At 54.3% G+C, this 21,248-nt stretch overlaps 1 protein-coding gene across 3 annotated transcripts; it reads left to right on the top strand.

Annotated features, from left to right (window-relative positions):
- The first annotated feature begins 7 nt into the window (after positions 1-7).
- On the top strand, positions 8-21,174 carry Obsl1 (obscurin like 1). Of its 3 annotated transcripts, XM_029539144.1 has the most exons (21): positions 8-1,280; positions 2,610-2,879; positions 2,957-3,208; positions 3,352-3,654; positions 4,249-4,545; positions 6,317-6,589; positions 8,155-8,427; positions 9,224-9,496; positions 12,765-13,037; positions 13,659-13,934; positions 14,010-14,297; positions 14,454-14,729; positions 15,321-15,590; positions 15,710-15,982; positions 17,048-17,314; positions 18,097-18,209; positions 18,941-19,097; positions 19,229-19,390; positions 19,695-19,799; positions 20,100-20,369; positions 21,031-21,174. In XM_029539144.1, the coding sequence occupies exons 1-21, from the start codon at positions 269-271 to the stop codon at positions 21,036-21,038; spliced, it is 5,691 nt and encodes a 1,896-aa protein (XP_029395004.1). In that variant the 5' UTR covers positions 8-268; the 3' UTR covers positions 21,039-21,174. The 3 variants fall into 3 exon arrangements, with proteins under 3 accessions (XP_029395004.1, XP_021055032.1, XP_021055033.1); XM_021199373.2 differs by lacking the exon at positions 14,454-14,729 and having other exon boundaries at positions 9-1,280; positions 21,031-21,165; XM_021199374.2 differs by lacking the exons at positions 12,765-13,037; positions 13,659-13,934; positions 14,010-14,297; ... (8 more) ...; positions 20,100-20,369; positions 21,031-21,174 and adding an exon at positions 9,880-10,169 and having other exon boundaries at positions 17-1,280.
- Positions 21,175-21,248: the final 74 nt, after the last annotated feature.

Raw genomic sequence — 21,248 nt, 5'->3', positions numbered from 1 at the left:
GGAAGAGAGACTCCCAAGAGCAGGAAGCCGGGCCGCGGGCACTCTAGGCTGTCGGGCCCCTCGCTGAGCAGGCAAACAGGAAGGACAGCCCCCTGAGCTCTGGGCTCAGGGCCCGGGAATTGCCGCGTAGCAGGGCTGCAGCCAGGGTCCAGGGTAAAGAGGCGAGCGGTCACAGGAGTCCCACAGGTCCCGGCGCCCGCTCCGCCACGCCCTGGTCTCGGCTCCCGGCCTTCCTGCGCGCCCAGGCGGGCCATCTGCAGCGGCCGCAATGAAGGCCGGCTCAGGGGATCAGGGGAGCCCCCCGTGTTTCCTACGCTTCCCGCGGCCCGTGCGGGTGGTAAGTGGAGCGGAGGCCGAGCTCAAATGCGTGGTCCTGGGAGAGCCGCCGCCCACTGTCGTGTGGGAGAAAGGCGGACAGCAGCTGGTGGCCTCCGAGCGCCTGAGCTTTCCGGAGGACGGCGCCGAGCACGGCCTGCTGCTGAGCGGCGCGCTGCCCACCGACGCCGGGGTCTACGTGTGCCGCGCCCGCAACGCGGCCGGAGAGGCCTACGCGGCGGCCGCCGTCACCGTGCTGGAACCCCCGGCCCCCGAGCCGGAGCCCGAGTCCTCCGAGTGTCCGCTGCCGCCGCCGGGCACCGGGGAGGGCGCCCCGATGTTCCTGACGGGGCCCCAGTCCCAGTGGGTGCTGCGAGGGGCGGAGGTGGTGTTGACGTGCCAGGTGGGAGGCCTCCCGGAGCCCAAGCTGTACTGGGAGAAGGATGGGATGGCCTTGGACGAAGTGTGGGACAGCAGCCACTTCAAGCTGGAGCCCGGCCGCGGCGCGAGTGACGAGGGCGCGAGCCTGACGTTGCGCATCCTGGCGGCGCGGCTGCCCGATTCCGGGGTGTACGTGTGTCACGCCCGCAACGCGCACGGCCACGCGCAGGCGGGCGCGCTGCTCCAGGTGCACCAGCCCCGCGAGAGCCCGCCCCAGGATCCCGATGAGAACCCCAAACCCGTGTTGGAGCCGCTCAAAGGCGCGCCCAAGACCTTCTGGGTGAACGAGGGCAAACACGCCAAGTTCCGCTGCTACGTGATGGGCAAACCTGAGCCCGAGATCGAATGGCACTTGGAGGGCCGCCCTCTGCTCCCCGATCGCCGCCGCCTCATGTACCGCGACCGCGACGGCGGCTTTGTACTTAAGGTGCTCTACTGCCAGGCCAAGGACCGTGGGCTCTACGTGTGCGCGGCACGCAACTCGGCGGGCCAGACCCTAAGCGCGGTCCAGCTGCACGTGAAAGGTAGAGCACTGTGCCCCCAGTGCCCTCAGAGGTCCTCCTTGCTCATGTCCACCCCCACGTCCGGAGGAATATTGAATTTCCTTTTCCATCCTGCCTCCCACCCTCAGGGATTTAGATGCCTGTGGATTTAGATGCCTCCAATACACTGATGAATTTCTTAGTAAGATACCCAGGTGGTGAAAATCACTAAGTTAAGGAATAGACTGTAACTCTTTCCAACCCTAGAACATTCTTATCCTTTATTCTTTCTTTTAGGCCTTCTTTGCCAACTGGATTCCCATCGGTAGCAATATCTGTAACATAATAAGAGCATGTTGTGGGTGTAAATAAGTAGGGCTAAATTTATAATATGCTAATCAGTGAGAAGAAGGGGGCTGCTGTATTGAAAACACACATTTGGAGTGGGGGCTGTGTTCACAGCTACGGGCCTGGAATCTGTTAGGAAGGCGGTGCAAACCTCCCTGCAGCCACTGCTCATTCACAGGAGCCGTGGATGTGTCAGAGGAAAAACACCAGCCAGGCTGGATTCTTTTACTTCAAAGAAGATGAAAGCAAAAGAGATGGGGGTGGGGGGCTGACCTTACACGTTTTCAGTACCCATGAACAGAAAATCCAGAGAAAGCAAGGCACGCTCAAGTCACACTGGAAGCTAAAGTTCCCCTTAATAGGACTTGATCTCCGCGATTTGAGGGGTTACATTTTCACTGGTGATTGCCCAACCTTTTCCTTCAAGGAAAGCATGTTGACAAGTTCCCTTGAGTCCTACCTGACACTTAACCAAGTGTGTGGTATCCGAGCTGTGGCAGCGTCCTCCTCGAGAGTCCCAACTCAATGTGCCCAGATTTGCCAGGCCAGTGAGAAACTGGACTGTTCTCAAGAAAGTAAATAAACTTCTCCAAGTGGGACCAAACCTTGTTTTCCCCAGCAAGTTAACTCTCTGTTGGTTTCCTAGTTCTGAAATGTGGTTTTGAAATGCTTAGAATGCTATATTAAAAGGAAATTCAATGCAGACCCTTGCAGAATTAGGGAGAAGCCACAATGTTAAGGACGGTTTGAAAATCGCTGATCTGGTTCAATGCTTGACGCCCCCCCCCCTCCATATTTAACACATGAGCAGATTGAGACAGAAATGTTATAAGATTTGTCCAAGGTCATATGGCTGTTGAGCATCCAGGTCATGCTGGGAATTAGGCCTACTAACTTAGCTGGGAATTCAGCCACCGCCATTCCTAGCCTGCCAGGAAGAGCAAGTAATGTCTGGTATGTGTTATCCTCCTCAGCTAGTCTCTCGCTCCTGCTCCTGAGCCTTCTCTCCTTCTCTTTCTACAGAACCCCGCCTACGGTTCACTCGGCCCCTGCAGGATGTAGAGGGTCGAGAGCACGGGATTGTAGTGCTGGAGTGTAAAGTACCCAACTCTCGAATTCCCACCGCCTGGTTCCGAGAGGACCAACGGCTGTTACCCTGCCGCAAGTACGAGCAGATCGAGGAGGGCACTGTGAGACGCCTCGTCATCCACAAGCTGAAGGCCGATGATGATGGTGTCTATCTGTGCGAGATGCGGGGCCGAGTGCGCACTGTGGCCAACGTGACGGTCAAAGGTCAGCTGGCCAGTGGGAGGAGGCTGAGACTGGTGGTGTCTCGTGCCTGGGCTGACGGATTCCCATCCACGTCTCAGGACCCATCCTGAAGCGCTTACCCCGGAAGCTTGACGTCCTGGAGGGAGAGAACGCAGTACTGCTGGTGGAGACTCAAGAAGCTGGAGTGCAGGGGTGCTGGAGCCGTGATGGGGAGGAGCTGCCAGACACCTGCCAGAGCAGCTGTGGTCATATGCATGCCCTGGTCCTTCCAGGGGTGACCCGAGAAGATGCTGGAGAAATCACCTTCAGCCTGGGCAACTCCCGTACCACCACCCTGCTCAGAGTCAAATGTGAGAGCGTGAACGCTATAAACAGGGGGTCTGGGCAGGGGCGATGCCAGTTGCCAGTGCCTGGGTTGGGAAGGGGGGTTTAAAGCAGGAGTGTTGTTGGGGGCTTGTACAAGGTTCAGGTGAAGACCCCACCTTTATCTTAGGTGTCAAGCAGAGTCCTCCTGGGCCCCCCGTAATGGTTGAGATGTTCAAAGGCCAAAAGAACAAGGTTCTGCTGACCTGGAAGCCCCCAGAGCCACCTCCAGAGACGTCCTTCATCTACCGCCTAGAGCGGCAGGAAGTGGGGTCCGAGGATTGGATCCAGTGCTTCAGCATTGAGAAGGCGGGAGCGGTAGAGGTGCCCGGGGACTGTGTACCCACTGAGGGTGACTACCACTTCCGCATCTGCACAGTCAGTGAACATGGCCGCAGTCCCCATGTCGTGTTCAACGGTTCTGCTCACCTTGGTGAGTTAATCCTTCGCCACTTGCCCATTACTATCTTTGTCCAATCATGCCCTCTGTGACCTTTCTTCCCTTCTCTGACCTTTAGTCCTTATGTTTGCCCGTCCTCCAGCTTTTGCCCTTTCTGATTCTTTTCTTTTCTTTTCTTGGATATTTTCTTTATTTACATTTCAAATGTTATCCCCTTTCCCCGTCCCCACCCCCCAAACTCCCTATCCCATACCCCCTCCCCTGTTTCTATGAGGGTGTTTCCCCACCCACAGGCCCACCCACTCCCTCCTCCCCGCCCCTGAATTCCCCTACATTGGGGCATCTATGGAGCCTTCCCAGGACCAAGGGCCTCTCTTCCCATTGATGTCCAACAAGGCCATCCTCTGCTACATATGTGGTTCAAGCCATGGGTCCCCTCCATGTGTACTAGTTGGTTGGTGGTTAAGTCCCTGGGAGCTCTGGGGACTCTGGGTGGTTGATATTGTTGTTCTTCCTATGGGGTTGCAAACCCCTTCAGCTCCTTCAGTCCTTTCTCTAACTCCTCCATTGGGGATCCTGCACTCAGCCCTTTTTGGTTCTAACAGCTGCGCCCTGTCTCTGTCCCAGTGCCCACAGCTCGCCTGGTGTCAGGCCTGGAAGACGTGCAGGTGTATGATGGGGAAGATGCCGTCTTCTCCCTTGATCTGTCCGCCATCATCCAGGGCTCTTGGTTCCTTAATGGAGAGCAGCTCCAGAGTAATGAGCCGGAGGGCCAGGTGGAGCCTGGAGCCCTGCGGTACCGAATAGAGCAGAAGGGCCTCCAGCACAGGCTCATCCTGCAAGCTGTCAAGCACCAGGACAGTGGGGCCCTGGTTGGCTTCAGCTGCCCTGGTGTGCAAGACTCTGCTGCCCTCACCATCCAAGGTTGGTAACTGGTGGACACCTAGGCAGATAGGTTCAAAGCACAGACGTCATGTTTGCCGAACGTGGCGGATGCTGTACCTGTTTCTCACAGCTGGGCTGGAAGTATAAGAGGTGTTCATGATGGGCTCGGATAGAGAGCTCAGACACTCAGAAGGGCGCTTTCCAACTCCCAGCATATAGAGCTTCTCTTGGGCTCTTCAGCCTCATCTCCATTCTTTGGCATGTTTTGCTTTGCAATTGGGCTGGGGGTATAGCTCAGTGGTGAGTGAGTTCAACTCAATACCACCAAAAAAATAATTACACTTCTCCTCTCATTTGAAAAACGTGGATTCTGGCCCTAGGCCCTGTCTGCTTTCTGTCCTTTGTCCAATTGCCTAATGAAACCTAATCTCCTAGCAGTTCGCCTTGAACCAGGCACAGCCCTAATCACTTGATTCAGGTAATTAGCCCAGTCCTGCCGATAGCCTCATAGAACAGGTTCTTGGTCATTTCCCACTGTATGTGGAGGAAGACAGGCACAGAGAAGTTAAACGGCCTGCTCAGAGTTACAAAGTTGGTGCTGGATTGCGAATCCAAGTTGTTTACCCCCATACTTCCTTCTTAACAAGGAAGGGGAGGGGATGTAACATCCATCACTCAGGCCTGGGGAAGCAGGTGCTGAAAATTCAAAAGCTATCCTAGTGCTCAGTTCTCTTGCTATTGCTAGAGAACCTGGGGTCTTACAGTGGTAGCTTCCAGCATCAGCGGTAGAGTGCGAAGGCAGAAGTTACCAAGTGCAGCATTTCCAAGTTTAACTAAAGACCACTAACACCAGAGGCACCAGGAGAGATGGGCTCTTTAAGAATTCTTGTTTTTGTTGTTGTCGTTGTTTTCTTTTCTAGACAGGGCTTCTCTGTGTAGTTCTGGCTGTTCTGGAACTCACTTTGTAGACCAGGCTGGCCTCGAACTCAGAAATCCGCCTGTCTCTGCCTCCCGAGTGCTGGGATTAAAGGCATGCGCCACCACGCCCGGCTCAAGAATTCTTAAATACAGTAAAACCACTACTCTGCTTAAGTGGCCTAAAAAAATCTGACCTAGCCTCTTTTCTGTTGCTGTAACAGAGTAGGTGATGCTGGGTATTTTACAAAGAAAAAAAAATTAGTTTAGCTCACAGTTCTGGAAAGCCCGAAGTTGGTCATCCCAGTCTTTAGTGACTCTGTCCAGTCTTTAGTGACCCTACCCCAGCTTTTCACTAAGTCAGACCATGACAAAGAGATAGCCGGCAGGCATGATCAGAAGGAACCAAGTACATAGGGTGGGCAAACTCGCTTTGTAGCTACATACTCAAGAGCTGACTGGGTTCCTTTGAGAACTACCTCCCGCTAAGCCTCACCATTACAAATACTTCTTCCTGTTCCTCCTGCCCTAGGCTTTCCCTCTTAGAGGTTCCAGACACTGCCCCCCTGAGGACTGTAGTTCCATCCCATGAGTATCTTTCCGGGAATAACTCAGGTTTATCCAAACCAAGCCACAGCAGTGCACAATTCTATTTCTTCTTTGAAGTCAGGAAATTGAACCTCGCACCTTATCGATAGATGCGCTGCCTCACTCTCCTCTTCCCCCTTGACCCTCAAACCTGTCTTATACTCTGACAGACATCCGGGCCTTAGTCACTGACAACAGGTGTCTCCTTCGTGTATTCAGCCCTACACCAGCACACAGACTGGAGAAAAGGCTGCATATCCGGGGAGCAGAATAGACATTGCAAGTGACCAGCTTTCTCTCCGTGCAGAAAGCCCAGTGCACATCCTGAGTCCCCAGGACAAGGTGTCACTGACCTTCACGACCTCTGAACGGGTAGTGCTGACCTGTGAGCTCTCAAGGGTGGATTTTCCTGCAACCTGGTACAAGGATGGGCAGAAGGTGGAGGAGAGTGAGTCACTCGTAGTGAAGACAGAGGGGCGCAAACACCGACTGATCCTGCCTGAGGCTCAAGTCCGAGACAGTGGTGAATTTGAATGCAGAACAGAAGGGGTCTCAGCCTTCTTCGGAGTCACTGTTCAAGGTCAGGAACCTTGCTGGCTGCTTCTGGCTGAGGCTGATTTGGGGGGCTTTGTAAACCCTGCCCTTGTGGTCTGTTGGCTTGGTGAGGGGTCCCCTTTTATGGAGGGCTTTTTGTTTGTTTTATGGTTTTTGGCTGGGGCCTAGGGCCTTGTGGGGCTAGGTAAGCATCCACTACTGAGATACATCCCTGGTCTTACATTTGCATCTTAAATCTCTCATGCACCCACATCATCTAACCTTAAATCTCTCATGTATCCACATCATCTAACACACTTGCCCACCTGTGCATATACGCCCTCTGTTGGATCGGGTGAGAGGCGGAATGCAATTGCGGGAAGAAAGGGCTGGCATTTAATAGATCCTATTCTGGAGCTAGAGCTTGCTAGGTCATTTATGCGTATGCTATTTCACAACTTAATAGCGCATAATCTCCAGTCCACTGGTAGAGATGTTGAGGCACAAAGAAGTATTGTGACTTCCTTGTTATCAGGCAGCCAGCACAGATGTTGGGCTAGAGTCACACCCAGCCCTGACTTTTTCCTGCTACTCATGGTGGCTGAAGTAGGCAAAAGTGTTAAGTATATTGGTCCAGGGGTTCACATAAGGCAGGAGTGTGCTAGAAGCCTGTCAGAATGCAAGTTCCCAGGTGTCCTGGGCTATCCAAAGTCGAAACATTCAGGACTGAGCCTGAGGGATCTTCTTGTTAGAAAGCCGACGTCGGTGACAGTAACTCAGCTGGGTGACACATGCAGATTTGAGGCCAGCCCCAGCTGTGTGAGACACTGACTCAAGCTGACTCTCAAGGAAGTTACTGATCCTCTTGAGTTAGAATCTTGCTTCGACTCAGAAAACCCTGTGACCCCCCAACCTGAGCATGTTCCGTGACAGGGAACTAGTTAGTTTTCTGCCACTGCAGGGAAATACCCAAGACACTCATTGATACTGAGAAAGGATTGCTCTGGATGTTCAAACCCAAGACCACTGTTTTGAAACTACGGTGGCGGTGCTGGCTGTCAAAGGCAGGGTTGCATGTGGCAGAGCACATTGCTCATCTTCGTGGCCAGGAAATAAGAGGAAGAGGCTAGGATGCCAACAGCCCCTTTGAAGATGGGCCCCAGTGATCTAGGGTTTTCTTATTAAGCAATTCCATAACACCGATAGCACCAGCCTGGCCAGCAAGCCCTTCATATCTGGGCCTCCGAGATACTGCCTGTGTACCAAGCACACCACTGCCCAGTGGAGTGGATGCTTGATGCTGCCTGAGTCATCCTCCCCCAGGCCAGTCCTTTCTACCCTGTCCTTGAACAGCAAACTCGGCCAGGTGCCTTGTGGTTGCGATCTCCTTTCTGCCTATGCCAATGTTGGCTGCCACTGTATGGCCCCTGGGTGCCTCCTACCCTCTGTGCCCCCCACTCACCTTTGGGGAGCTATACCTAAGCTTCTATACCAACAGGATCTCATGCCCCCAAACTCCTGCATGGCATGGCTTTAATTACCCACCCCACCCCCTACCGCCACTGATCTTCTGCCGCCCTTGAGTCTGATCCTTCTCTGTTTCCCATCAAGATCCCCCAGTGCACATCGTGGACCCCCAAGAGCACGTGTTTGTCCATGCCATCACCTCCGAATGTGTCAGGCTGACCTGTGAGGTGGACCGAGTGGACACAACTGTGCACTGGTACAAGGATGGGCAGGAGGTGGAGGAGAGTGACATCATCGTATTAGAAAATGAAGGGCCCCATCACCGCCTGGTGCTACCTGCAGCCCGGCCCTCTGACGGGGGCGAGTTTCAGTGTGTCGCAGGAGATGAACGTGCCTACTTCACAGTTACCATCACAGGTGAGAGCAGCTAGCACATGTGTTCCTGCGTGTCGCTCTTCTCGCCCCCCCCCCCAGCCTCCTGTACTGCCGAGACCTGAGCATACTAGTCCCGGCTACTCATCACCAGGGAGCCCCCCACCTTTCCCATCTCACAGGAGTCCCCTGCTTAACAGGGTTCCTTGGGGACAGTAGTTCTGTTACAGAGCAGGTGGTACCAGGTGTGGAAGAGGCCAAAAAGTCTCAGAGGCCTGTATAGGACCCTAGTTCATCTGAGACCCAACCCTCTTCTCCCATGCTATATATATTTTTAAATTTACTTATTTTATGTATGTGAGTACACTGCAGCTATCTTCAGACATGTCAGAAGAGGGCATTGGATCCCATTACAATGGTTGTGAGCCACCATGTGGTTGGTGGGAATTGAACTCGGGACCTCTGGAAGAGCAGTCAGTGCTCTTAACCACTGAGCCGTCTCTCTAGACCCTCCCCCCCCCCGTGTTTCATTTCTCATTCTGTCCTTGCCCCACCCTAGAGACTATGAACTGTTTCTACAGTTAACATTGACTCCTCACTCCCCATTACGCAGCTTCCACACAAAGCTTGGTGTACTTAGGAGATGACGGTTGTATCTCTGTGGCCGTGGTGGCTTCTCTCGGGCTTGTGTGGTGCTAGCTGTGAGTGACTGCCTAGAGAGTGACCTCTTCAACCCGTGGCTGACTTAGAAAGCACAGGAGCTAGGCCTGGATTAGGAAGGATGGCGGGACACCCCAGTCCTGTCCCCTCTTGCCTAGGATCTGATGTCTCTGTCCTTCAGATGTCTCCTCGTGGATTGTCTACCCCAGCAGCGAAGTGCATGTGGCAGCTGTACGCCTAGAGCGTGTGGTGCTGACCTGTGAGCTGTGCCGGCCCTGGGCTGAGGTGCGCTGGACCAAAGATGGGGAGGAGGTAGTGGAGAGCCCAGCACTGCTCCTGGAGAAGGAAGACACCATCCGCCGCCTGGTGCTGCCCTCTGTCCAGCTTGAGGATTCTGGCGAGTACCTGTGTGAAATCCATGATGAGTCGGCTTCCTTCACCATCACCGTCACAGGTGTGGGCCTATCCCAGCCCCCAGAGTCACCAGAGGACAACCCTGAGCCTCAGGGATGTTGAGTGAATGTTTCTCCACATGCAAGCGTGTTGGTGTCAGGGAGGGAAGTGCGGGTTGAGGGTGCATGCACCAGGGTCCCTGCTGGAAAGAGTCTGGGATCCCAGCAGGAACCAGCAAGCCCTTCTCTGATGTCAACAAGGCCAGGACTAGCTGTGGTCCACCAGCTCACTGACTGAATGCCATCCAGGCTGGGTGCCTGGCTGGTGGTCAGTCAGCTGCCAGACTAGCTGGGAAGGCAGTTGCTATCCAGGGGTCACAAATGGGGAGACCCCCTTGGACTCTGACTCTGTGCAGCCCACAGATGTGTTTTGTTTGGCCTGCAGAGTCATACCAAAGTCAGGACAGTCCAAATAACAACCCGGAGTTATGCGTCCTCTTGAAAAAGCCGAAGACCCGGCGGTTCTGGTCTCGTTTCCCCCCATGGCGACGAACGGCTGGCACTGAGTAGCAACTGCCCCATAGTATGGGGCCCCCATTTCTCTGTCCCACCCTCCCTGCCATTCCTTCTGCCTCTCCCCAGACTCCCTGATCCATTAACTTAACCTACCTGGCCCTCACAGTTTGCAACCCCTGTGTTAAACCAATAAACGCACCAATAAACATTCCAAGAAACTTCATGGTAAATAAGTTCAATTAGGGTCCAGGGCTCCACAGAACAGCTAGGCAGGGAAGGCCTGGGCGGAGGTCTCGCAGGGTCACTGTAGTATGGGCTGGACTCCATGCATTCAGCAGCATATGAACAGACAACACGGCCTAGTAAGAAAGCCAGATACATGTTAGGGCATAGGCTGTCAAGGACAGCGTAGGAATCCCTGGGCTCGTGGCTGCTAACTTGGTCAGGGTAGTGAAGATGTTTACCTACTTGTAATGGAGCTAGGCTGAGTTAAGGGGTGGGCAGAGAATAGCCCAGGTACGGGGGAGTAAAGAATAGCTAGAAATAAATGGTGGTGATTTGTGCCAGCCACCTTGGAACTACAGCCCGCAGCACCATTCCCAGTGTGCATGGTCGTGGGGACATTTAGGCAGTTCTGGACACCACAGAAGAACCCCAGTAGCAGCGCCAGGACAACTACCCTATTCTTCACGACCCTGTTGCCTTCTTCCCTGACTTGCCCCAGGAGCCATGCCCAGGCAGAGCTGCTTAGGGAATTCCACTCACTATACCCGAGACAGCCCACAGCTGCAACAAGGCTGTGGACACAATCTATTTTACAGCCAGCGACCTTCATTCACTCGCTCCCAGCCCTGGCCAGACACAACAGCCACAACCACGAAGCACCCTACGTACGCCTCACAGTAAAGTTCACACAAATGCCACCTCACCTCCAGGCCATGGTGGATCAAGTCCCCCACCAAATGGCCCAGCTCACTGCCCCAACCTCTTCCACCGCCATCCCATACAGAAGAAGCTGTCTTCTGTAATCTCCTGGCCTTATCATGACTAGATCAGACATTTTGAGAAAAGAATGCCTGTCTTGGAGACGAGATCCGCCGGTTACATGAGCTCAACACCGCAGTGTCCTGTGGCTGGGTCTGGCGGAGAACTGAAAAATCCTAGGCAGGGAAGCCGGCAGTTCCCTAGCCCGGCCACAAGGGGGTCAGGTGTACTCTAGTCTTCTGGAAACTTAATTCGTTAGAGAACAAGACAGCATGGTATTATGGGCAAGCTTGGGCTTGCTGACAGTCTACTAATACTGACTTAGCTCCTTTTCTGTGGAAGAATGGCCTGTGCTTGAGGATGAGCTTCCTGAAACAGTGTAACATCCCTGGGAGACTTTTAGACAGGTATTATCTCTGGTCCACAAGAAGTATTCCCTAGTTGCTACAAGTGGGAGGCCCAGATTCCCCACCCCACCCCGCCCCCCAGTGCCTGCAGCAGGAGAGCCTGTCTAGAACAGAATGCTTCTTCCTTCTGCCCCAGGAGTTATAGCTGTCTGGGACCTTAAGGGCAATTCATTGCTTAATCATTGCGTGCCTCAGTTCTTTCATCTGGAAAATGGAGACAACACAGGGCTCTCCTCCAGACACCAGCGTGAGGCTAAAGGCTCAAAGTGCTCAGCGCTGTGACTGGAGCGTTAGGAAGTGTTCATTTTTACAGAGCCTGATCCCACCCCTACACAATTTGTAAAGCTCCCCAACCCTCAAAACCAAAAGGCTTGTTGAAAGTTCAGCAGCAGTCTGGTGTGTGAATACCTTCAATCCCAGCATTCAGGAGGCAGAGGCAGGTGATTCTCTGTGAGTTCCAGGCCATCCTGGTCTGCATAGTAAGTTTGAGACCACTGCGAGTTCCAGGCCATCCTGGTCTGCATAGTAAGTTTGAGACCAGCCAGGGCTATATAGTGAGATCAGAGGTTTGACAGTCAAATTTATTACATTAAAACTGAGTTTAACTGATGCATTCTTTTTCTTTTTTTTTTAAAAAAAGATTTACTTATTTATTTTTTTTAAGTGAGCTTTTTTTTTTTTTTAAGATTTATTTATTTATTATATGTAAGTACACTGTAGCTGTCTTCAGACACTCCAGAAGAGGGAGTCAGATCTCGTTACAGATGGTTGTGAGCCACCATGTGGTTGCTGGGATTTGAACTCAGGACCTTCGGAAGAGCAGTTGGGTGCTCTTACCTGCTGCACCATCTCACCAGCCCCAAGATTTATTTATTATTATATCTAAGTACACTGTAGCTGTCTTCAGACATATCAGAAGAGGGTTCAGATCTCATTACGGGTGGTTGTGAGCCACCATGTGGTTGCTGGGATTTGGACTCAGGACCTTCAGAAGAACAGTCAATGCTCTTAACCGCTGAGCCATCTCTCCAACCCCTGACTGATGCATTCTTAATTATTCTTTAATTATCTGGTAGGGCTAGTATATATCTGTATCTTTGTGAGATTTGACTGTGTCTTCCAGTATATCTTGCCAAGGGTAAATATATATTAGGCAGCTACATGTTAATGGGAATAGTTATAAGGGGCAGAGGCAGGGCCTGATGGTAGCTAGCTACCACGTGAGAAATGCATCCTTTTTAAAGTCCAGAAGATGCTGGATTCTGTAAGTGTCTGGTCTTGGGGATTTGAAGGACAGGTCAGGGACCTATTGTTATTTATTACTGTGCTACTCAGAACTCAGGACTATTATTAACACATGGGCAGCAGGGCCCACGTGCTGCCAGGCATTGCTAGTGACAGTTGTGCTTGCCCTGTTCTGCAGAGCCCCCTGTGCGGATCATATACCCCCAGGACGAGGTGACCTTCCACGCCGTGAGTTTGGAATGTGTGGTGCTCACCTGTGAGCTGTCTAGAGAGGATGCTCCTGTGCGCTGGTACAAGGACGGGCTCGAGGTGGAGGAGAGTGAGGCCCTGGTGCTCCAGAGCGATGGGCCTCGTCGCCGTCTGGTGTTGCCTGCTGCCCAGCCAGAGGACGGGGGCGAGTTTGTGTGTGATGCTGGGGATGATTCAGCCTTCTTCACTGTCACTGTCACGGGTGGGTAGTTTCTGTGGACACCTTTCCAGGGAGGTGAAGAGAGGGGGTTCTCTGGGACAGACATCCATTATCCCTACTCCCAGTCTTTCCCTTCCCCCAGGTCTCTGTTTCCCAGACTCCTCAGTCTTAACCACCAGAGAACCCAATTCAAGCTGGGACGGTGTCCTTGGGCTCAGTGAGAGGAAGCCTAGCAGTTAGGATCATTCATTCATTCATTCATTCATTCATTCATTCAACAAGTGCTTATCAGACAACTAGCATATGTGTGGCACCGTATGCTAGGGGTACAGAGTGAACCAGTGAGCTGCAAGTTTCAGTGTTCATGAAGCTCACGTTGGGAAGTGGTAGTCGGGCCAAAAAAGACAAAATAAATGGTTTTATCAAGGAGGACTAGGTTAAGTGCATCAGAGGCAAAGCATAGGATGGAAGGAATGGGGATGGATCTAAGGAGAGGTGAGTGGATAGGTTTGAGTACGAGTCTGATTTGCCTCTTTTATCTGTATGATCTTGGGCAAGTCCTTTTCTTCATAGGAGCCCCCAGGTCCTTACTATAAAGTGTATTGGAGAGGCAGGGAGAGACCATCGGTCACCATGTTCCCTCTTTCTCTGCCCACCCACCAGCTCCACCAGAGAGGATTGTGCACCCGGTGGCCCGATCCCTGGATTTGCAGTTTGGGGCTCCAGGACACGTGGAGCTACGCTGTGAAGTGGCCCCGGCTGGGTCTCAGGTGCGCTGGTACAAGGATGGCCTAGAGGTAGAGGTGTCAGATGCGCTGCAGCTGGGTGCCGAGGGGCCTACCCGCACTCTCACCCTGCCCCACGCCCAGCCTGAGGATGCCGGGGAGTATGTATGTGAGACCCGAGATGAGGCTGTCACCTTCAACGTCAGCCTGGCTGGTGGGTGTGCCGGGCCAGCCTGGGGTGGGGAGGCAGGGGCTGGCTTGGGCTTACAACCCCCTTTTCTTTGTGCAGAGCTTCCGGTGCAGTTTCTGGCTCCAGAGGCAGCCCCAAACCCGGTCTGCGTGGTTCCTGGGGAGCCCGTGGTGCTGAGCTGTGAGCTGTCCCGAGCAAGCGCACAAGTGTTCTGGAGCCACAATGGGAGCCCTGTGCAGCAGGGCGAAGGACTAGAGCTGCGAGCTGAGGGTCCTCGCCGAATCCTCTGCATCCAGGCAGCAGACCTCGCTCATGCAGGTGTCTACACCTGCCACACTGGGGCATCCCCAGGGGCCCCAAGCCTCAGCTTCAGTGTCCAGGTGGCTGGTGAGTACAACCTGGGCAGAAAGCCTTACTAGTCCCCCATATCCAGGGCTCCCCCACTTTCCTAAGACATCACATCTTTCCCTTGACCTGTTGCCCCAGCTTATCTTCCCGCCCTTCTCATTGCCCTCCCAGTGACCCCTAGCTCTGACCCCACAGAGCCCCCGGTGCGGGTAATGGCCCCCGAGGCAGCCCAGACGAGGGTTCGAAGCACCCCAGGCGGGGACCTAGAACTGGTGGTGCACCTCTCCAGGCCAGGGACCCCTGTGCGCTGGTACAAGGACGGGGAGCGCCTGGCAAGCCAGGGGCGGGTGCAGCTGGAACAAGCCGGGGCGAGGCAGGTGCTGCGGGTGCGGGGGGCACGGAGAGGGGATGCTGGGGAATACCTGTGCGACGCACCCCAGGACAGTCGCATCTTCATCGTCAGTGTGGAAGGTAACCGTGCACCCCTCACACCCACAAAGACCACCTCCTGTCCTCTGGACCCTTTTGATCTCCTGTACCCAACTGCTCTCTATGGTTCCCACCAATGCGTTCACGACTGTCACTGGAAGAGGGCACATTCCTTTTTTTCCAGCACCCTAGCATGGCAGGATGTATAGCCCAGTGGATTAAAAGGAGGCCTCTAGAGTCAAGTTGTCCAGGGTGCAACTCAGACATGGCTCTCTGGGACTTGGGTGACATTTTCAGGGCCATTTTATTCCCCTGAGCCCCAGCTCTGATATGGGATAGCAGATAGGTTGCTATGACCATTAAATGTTGTAACTGGGCCCATAGTAAATAATATATTGGTACTAGAGACTTGGGAAGAGGTGCCAGGCTGGGATTTCAAGGAGCTTACTAAGTGTGGCCAGGATTTGGCATCCTGGTCTTTGGGAGAACCCCCACAACCAACACACAGTAGGGCCTCACTCAAGCTATGGTAATTGGTGGGAAAATGAGAGCTTGCGTCCTGGTGGGGGGTGGGGTGGAGAAAGAGGGAGGGAGAAAGAGGTACCCAGGTCACTGCCTCACCCCTCCTTCCAGAGCTCCCACCAGTGAAGCTGGTCTCCGAACTGACACCTCTGACAGTCCACGAGGGGGACGATGCCACATTCCAGTGTGAGGTTTCACCACCAGATGCCGAAGTCACCTGGCTACGCAACGGAGCGGTTGTCACTGCAGGGCCGCAGCTGGAAATGGTCCAGAATGGTTCCATCCGCACCTTGATCATCCGAGGCTGCCAACTCAAAGACGCAGGGACCGTGACTGCTCGAGCCGGAGCTGCTGACACAAGTGCCAGGCTCCACGTTCGAGGTTCAGTGCGACTGAGCATAAAATGCTCTGTTCCCTGTAGCTGACCCCTCACAACCGTGAGCTAGAAGTGAGATAGCCTTCAATCCCCGGGCTCCATGATCTCTCATCTTCCCTTCCAGAGACAGAGCTGCTGTTCTTACGGCGGCTGCAGGATGTGCGGGCCGAGGAAGGCCAGGATGTGCACCTTGAGGTAGAGACAGGCCGAGTTGGTGCGGCTGGAACTGTTCGCTGGATACGAGGTGGGGAACCTCTTCCCCTGGACTCTCGCCTGACCACGGCCCAGGATGGCCATGTCCATCGCCTCTCTATCCATGGCGTCCTCCTTACCGACCAGGGTACCTACGGCTGCGAGAGCCGCCACGATCGCACCCTGGCCAGGCTCAGTGTGAGGCGTGAGTGCCCAGTCTTCTCCTACTTCATCACTCACCTGGCTGGCCCAGAGTCCCTGACACTGCTACCACCACCAAAGTGCTCCTTTCTGCTGAGGAAGGTCTGCCTTGGCCGTCTCAATCTGGGGTTAGAGCCAGAAGGCTCCTGCTTAAACCAAAAACCTCTTTTTTCTAATGTTTTCTAGTTATCTCAGAAGTCCAAATGGACTTTGCTTTTTACTTCCAAGATGGCTTTGCTAGCAGCATAAATTTTATACTCCAGAAAGACTCTCTGTATTTATTTTTTGAAAGAATGACTAGCAAATAGCATTGCTCACCCACTGCCCCGTGCTGGAATACTACCTGTGTGACCTCATGCAATCTCTCTGAAAGAGATGTTAAAAACAGGGTTGATACCTACGTCCAGAGACTTTGAGGAAGTTAGTCAAGGGATCAGACCTTGGTGATTGGCTGTCACGGATGGTTTGTGTTCATCACGGTATTACCCAGAGCGGCACTGGGCTTTAGCGTGGGGGTTCTCAACCTGTGGGTCGCGACCCCCTTGCTAATCAAACAATAGGAGTCCCCTACCAAATATCCTGCCTATCGGATATTTACATAACAATTCATGGCCGTAGCAGGACCGCAGTTATGAAGTAGCAATGAAAATAATTTTATGGTTGGGGGTCACCACCAATGAGGTACTATATGAAATGGTCGCATCATTGGGAAGGTTGGTTTAGTGCAATAGGGAAAACTAGGGCTAGAAAAAAAAAGTCAGAGCAGTATGCCCTTTGTACATAGACGAGTTATATGTTAAGTAATGGCTCTGATCCCAGTGGGCGTATTGTCCCTTCCAGTTTCGCCACACTGAGATTCCTCAACCTGTTCTTTCCTCCCTCCCTCCCTCCCTCCCTCCCTCCGTCCGTCCTTTCCATCCAGTCCGAACTTGTATAGTCAAGGCCTTTCAAAGAGTGCTGGGGTGGTGCGCGGAGCATGCTGGGGTGGAGCTCAGAGCATGCTGGGGTTAGTGAGCCCCTGCACCCTGCCCAGAGCTGGTGTCCTCCCTCTCTCATCTCCGCACAATAGCTCGGCAGCTGAGGGAACTTCGGCCTCTGGAGGATGTGACCGTCCATGAAGGGGGCAGCGCCACCTTCCAGCTGGAGCTGTCCCAGGAGGGTGTGACCGGAGAATGGGCCCAGGGTGGAGTCCGGCTGCACCCAGGGCCCAAGTGCCACATTCAATCAGAAGGCCGCAATCACCGCTTGGTGCTAAGCGGCCTGGGCCTGGCTGACTCGGGCTGTGTCTCCTTCACGGCGGATACCCTTCGGTGTGCTGCTCGGCTCACAGTGAGAGGTGTGACCTCTGGGCCCTTGCCTGCTAAATCCCTGTGTGTGACTCCTGACCTAACCATGTGGCCCCTACTGACCACCCTGCCAGAGTGGGGAATTGCCGGACCCTTTGGATTTGTGTGGGCCCCAGTGACCGCTTTGCTTGAGTACAGCTGCTGCCTTAGCCCTGCATCCGGTGCTACCTTCAACAGCCCCATGTCTGCACGGTCTCTTTTGTTTGCCTACCTGAATATGTTCCCACTGTCTATTCTTATCATGACTCAGTGGCTCTCTTGGCTCCCTAAGTGTGTCCCCTGATGAGCCACCAGAGTAAGCTCTAGTACTGATTCTGCCTGAGGCCCCCACTTTCAGCCCCGAGTTCCCCATTGGCCACACCTCTAGGGACCCTCGCGGCTCTGTAGTGCACTTCTATGCCCATTCCCCCAAGCCCAGTGTCTTCAGCTGTCCACTCCAGCCACGCGGTCACTGCCGTCCATGTGTTTGGGAGTGATCCCTTTTGGTATCTCTTCTTCCACTTCTGCCATTGCCCTCCAGCCCCAACATGTCCCCTGCCGATGACCTCACTACCCCATTGGCTCTCTGGCCCTGCCGCACCTCCTACTTACTCTACAGTACCCCCCCCCCTTAAATCTCCTGCCCTCAAGCATCGCTCACTCACTAGTAGCCTCCACCACCCATCTGCGTGTGTCCGCCACTGACCTGCTGTGTCTGTGTGTTATACAAGCTGGGCTCTCATTCCTCACCGACCCCTGACCCTTGGCATTGTTCTCCCTTACCCACTCTCAGAGGTCCCAGTGACTATTGTGCAGGGGCCACAGGACCTAGAAGTGACTGAAGGTGACACAGCCACGTTCGAGTGCGAGCTTTCCCAGACTTTGGCTGACGTAATATGGGAGAAGGTCAGAGCATGGCCCTAGTGCAGACCTATCGACATAACAATATTTCGGGCAAGAAACTAACACTCACTGGACTTGTGAGACTGGTACTGGGCTGAGACTGATGTCACATTTAATCCCTTTTAATCCTTACAACACCCTGTGAAGGTACACCTTGTCATCACCAGGCTATCTAAGGCATACACTCTGTGGGGTGAACAGAGTTAGTTGCTCAAGGGCAGACAATAGTAGAGTCTATGTTAAAAAAAAACAACTTTAAAATCTACACTTGGGGGGCTGGTGAGATGGCTCAGCAAGTAAGAGCACCTGACTGCTCTTCCAAAGGTGCAGAGTTCAAATCCCAGCAACCACATAGTGGCTCACAACCATCCTTAACGAGATCTGACTCCCTCTTCTGGAGTGTCTGAAGACAGCTAGCTACAGTGTACTTACATATAATAAATAAATAAATCTCAAAAAAAAAAAAAATCTACACTTGGTGGGTCCATGCAGAGCTTTGGGCTTTCTGCACCATTTGGTGCCAATTCTCTGCTCTAAAGTCCCCAAGGGATGGCACCTACTCAGAAAAGTGACCAGAAAGGGAAGACGTGGAACAGTCCAACCCTAGCTGGGGAACACACGGAATCCACTAGTGCACTTCTAGTGGGTTCACAGAGGACAGCGCCACCTTCCAGGGTCACAGCCTCCAGAATCCTACTGGGCTCCGTCTGACCTATTACGAATCCCGCCTTTAGGATGGGCAGGCGCTCTCTCTCAGCCCACGCCTCCGGCTCCAGGCTCTCGGCACGCGCCGCCTTCTGCTTCTGCGGCGTTGCTGCTCCTCAGACGCCGGGACCTACAGCTGCGTTGTGGGGACAGCTCGCTCCGGGCCTGCGCGCTTGACCGTGCGCGGTGGGTATCCAGAGATGCCAGGGTACTACTTTGGGCGCCCCTACTGCTCACCCACTTCTAGGGAGGGGGTGTGGCGGATGTGTGTCTCGTCTCTGCCACGCCCCCTCCTCACGCTCCTGGCTCCGCCCCAGAACGAGAGGTGTCGGTGCTCCGTGAACTCCGGTCCGTTAGCGCCCGGGAAGGAGATGGCGCCACGTTTGAGTGCACTGTGTCGGAGACCGAGACCCCCGGGCACTGGGAGCTCGGAGGCCGCGCGCTGAGACCCGGAGGCCGCGTCCGCATCCGACAGGAAGGTGTGGCCACTTTTCTCCCCTCTGTGACCCCTTTTTACCTTGCCCAGGGTTCAGGCAGACTCCGCCCTATTCAGATAAGCTCCGCCTCCAGCTCCCCGCCCCACCACCCTACTGCTGGTGTCTCCGGGACTTTCTCCGCCGCTAGCTCTGAGTCCTGCCTAGCTCCTTCCTCTTCGCGTTCTCTCTCCAATTCCGCGCGCCGACACTTCGGAACCTCCCTGGGACTTGCTCGGGTTCCACCCTCATTCTCGAATTCTCCCGGGAAGCGGCTGAGGCCTTAATACCTCCCCACCCCCACCCCCAGGGAAGAAACACATTCTGGTGCTGAGCGAGCTGAGAACGGAGGACACCGGAGAAGTCTGCTTCCAGGCGGGACCCGCCCAGTCCTTGGCTCGGCTGGAGGTGGAGGGTAAGCTTCTGAGGCGAAGGCGACAGGGAAAGGCATCCTCTCCCGTCCTGAGACTGACTGACTAGACATGCTGCTGTCTTCATCTCTCCTCTTTGAGGGGCTCTCTTGGGGCAGGTCACAGAGAGCAGCTCATTTCCTCAGGAAGAGATGGAGAGGAAGAGACTCTAAACTGGGCATGCAGGGAAACGAACTGGTGGCACGGAGGGTTTGTGTCAGGAGTGGAGGTCGTAGGCAGGGAAGATGCATCTCTCCTCTAGGGGCCTTTCGTGTCCTTATTAAGCCCCTGTCCCCCAACCGCAGCGTTGCCTCTCCAGATGTGCCGCCGCCCACCTCGCGAGAAGACGGTTCTGGTCAACCGCAGGGCGGTGTTGGAGGTGACTGTGTCCCGTCCTGGGGGCCACGTGTGTTGGATGCGGGAGGGGGTCGAACTCTGCCCAGGAAACAAGTATGAGATGCGTAGCCACGGCACCACCCACAGCCTAGTCATCCATGACGTCCGACCTGAGGACCAGGGCACCTACAGCTGCCAAGCAGGCCAGAACAGAGCTGACACACAGCTGCTGGTAGACGGTGAGTAGCGCCCACTGGGCAGAATCCACAAGGAACAAACTGACCAGGCAGGCAGGGGCTACGTGGAAGCTGCAGTGCCATACCTATGGGAGGTTTTCCAGGTCTCAGGGAAGGACTCTTGGCAGTGGGTTCTGATGCACGTGGGGGGTGGGGAAGGAGTGGGAGAGATCACACTCAAGGTTGAAGAAGAGAGGGAACCCTGAGTCTCAAAAGAAGCTTCCCTGACCTTCCTAGGGCCCTTCCTGCTAGAGCTTCTCCCTTTCCTCTGCTCTAGTGCATGCTTGTCTCCCCAGAACGCCCCATTGCTACCAGTTGCTCCTTTCCCACTACCCACCAGTATCTGCTGGCACCTGTCCTTCACCTCCTCCTGCCCTCCCTCCAGCTGGCTGCTGCAGGTCACCTCAGCGAGCACCCTGGGAAGTTCCTTCCATTCTTTCCCTCTTGGATGTAGGAGGTGCCCACTCTACCCCAAATCTCTGCATATCTTTCACACATTTTGCTGTGTGTCCCACCCTACCTGCTCCCACCTTCTCGGCCCTACAGACATCCTTGCCAGAGGTTCCCAGCTCTTCCCGTGGGTATCCAGACTCTGCTAGGGGAGGCGTTTGGCTTGGCCCTACTCTCCCCGCCCCCAGTCCCACATGAAGTCATTCCTCAACAGGTGACTAGAGGACTGAAACACACCAAGCAGGTGCCCTCGGACAATTTGGAAAGAGCGTACCCTTATACCGGGCAGGGTGGGGAGGGAGGAGCCAGAGGTATCAGGTAACAATAAAGATGCTACTGTTCATGCCCACATCATGTCTGTGTGACACGGGAGGACAGACCATGCCTGGAGCCCCTTGTAGTGTCACAGCTCAGAGCAGTATTCCCAACTTG

This window comes from Mus pahari, chromosome 5 (assembly GCF_900095145.1).
Source record: "Mus pahari chromosome 5, PAHARI_EIJ_v1.1, whole genome shotgun sequence".
NCBI lineage: Eukaryota > Metazoa > Chordata > Mammalia > Rodentia > Muridae > Mus > Mus pahari.
Note: the sequence above shows the minus strand (reverse complement) of the source record. Positions and strands in the feature narration are given on the sequence as shown.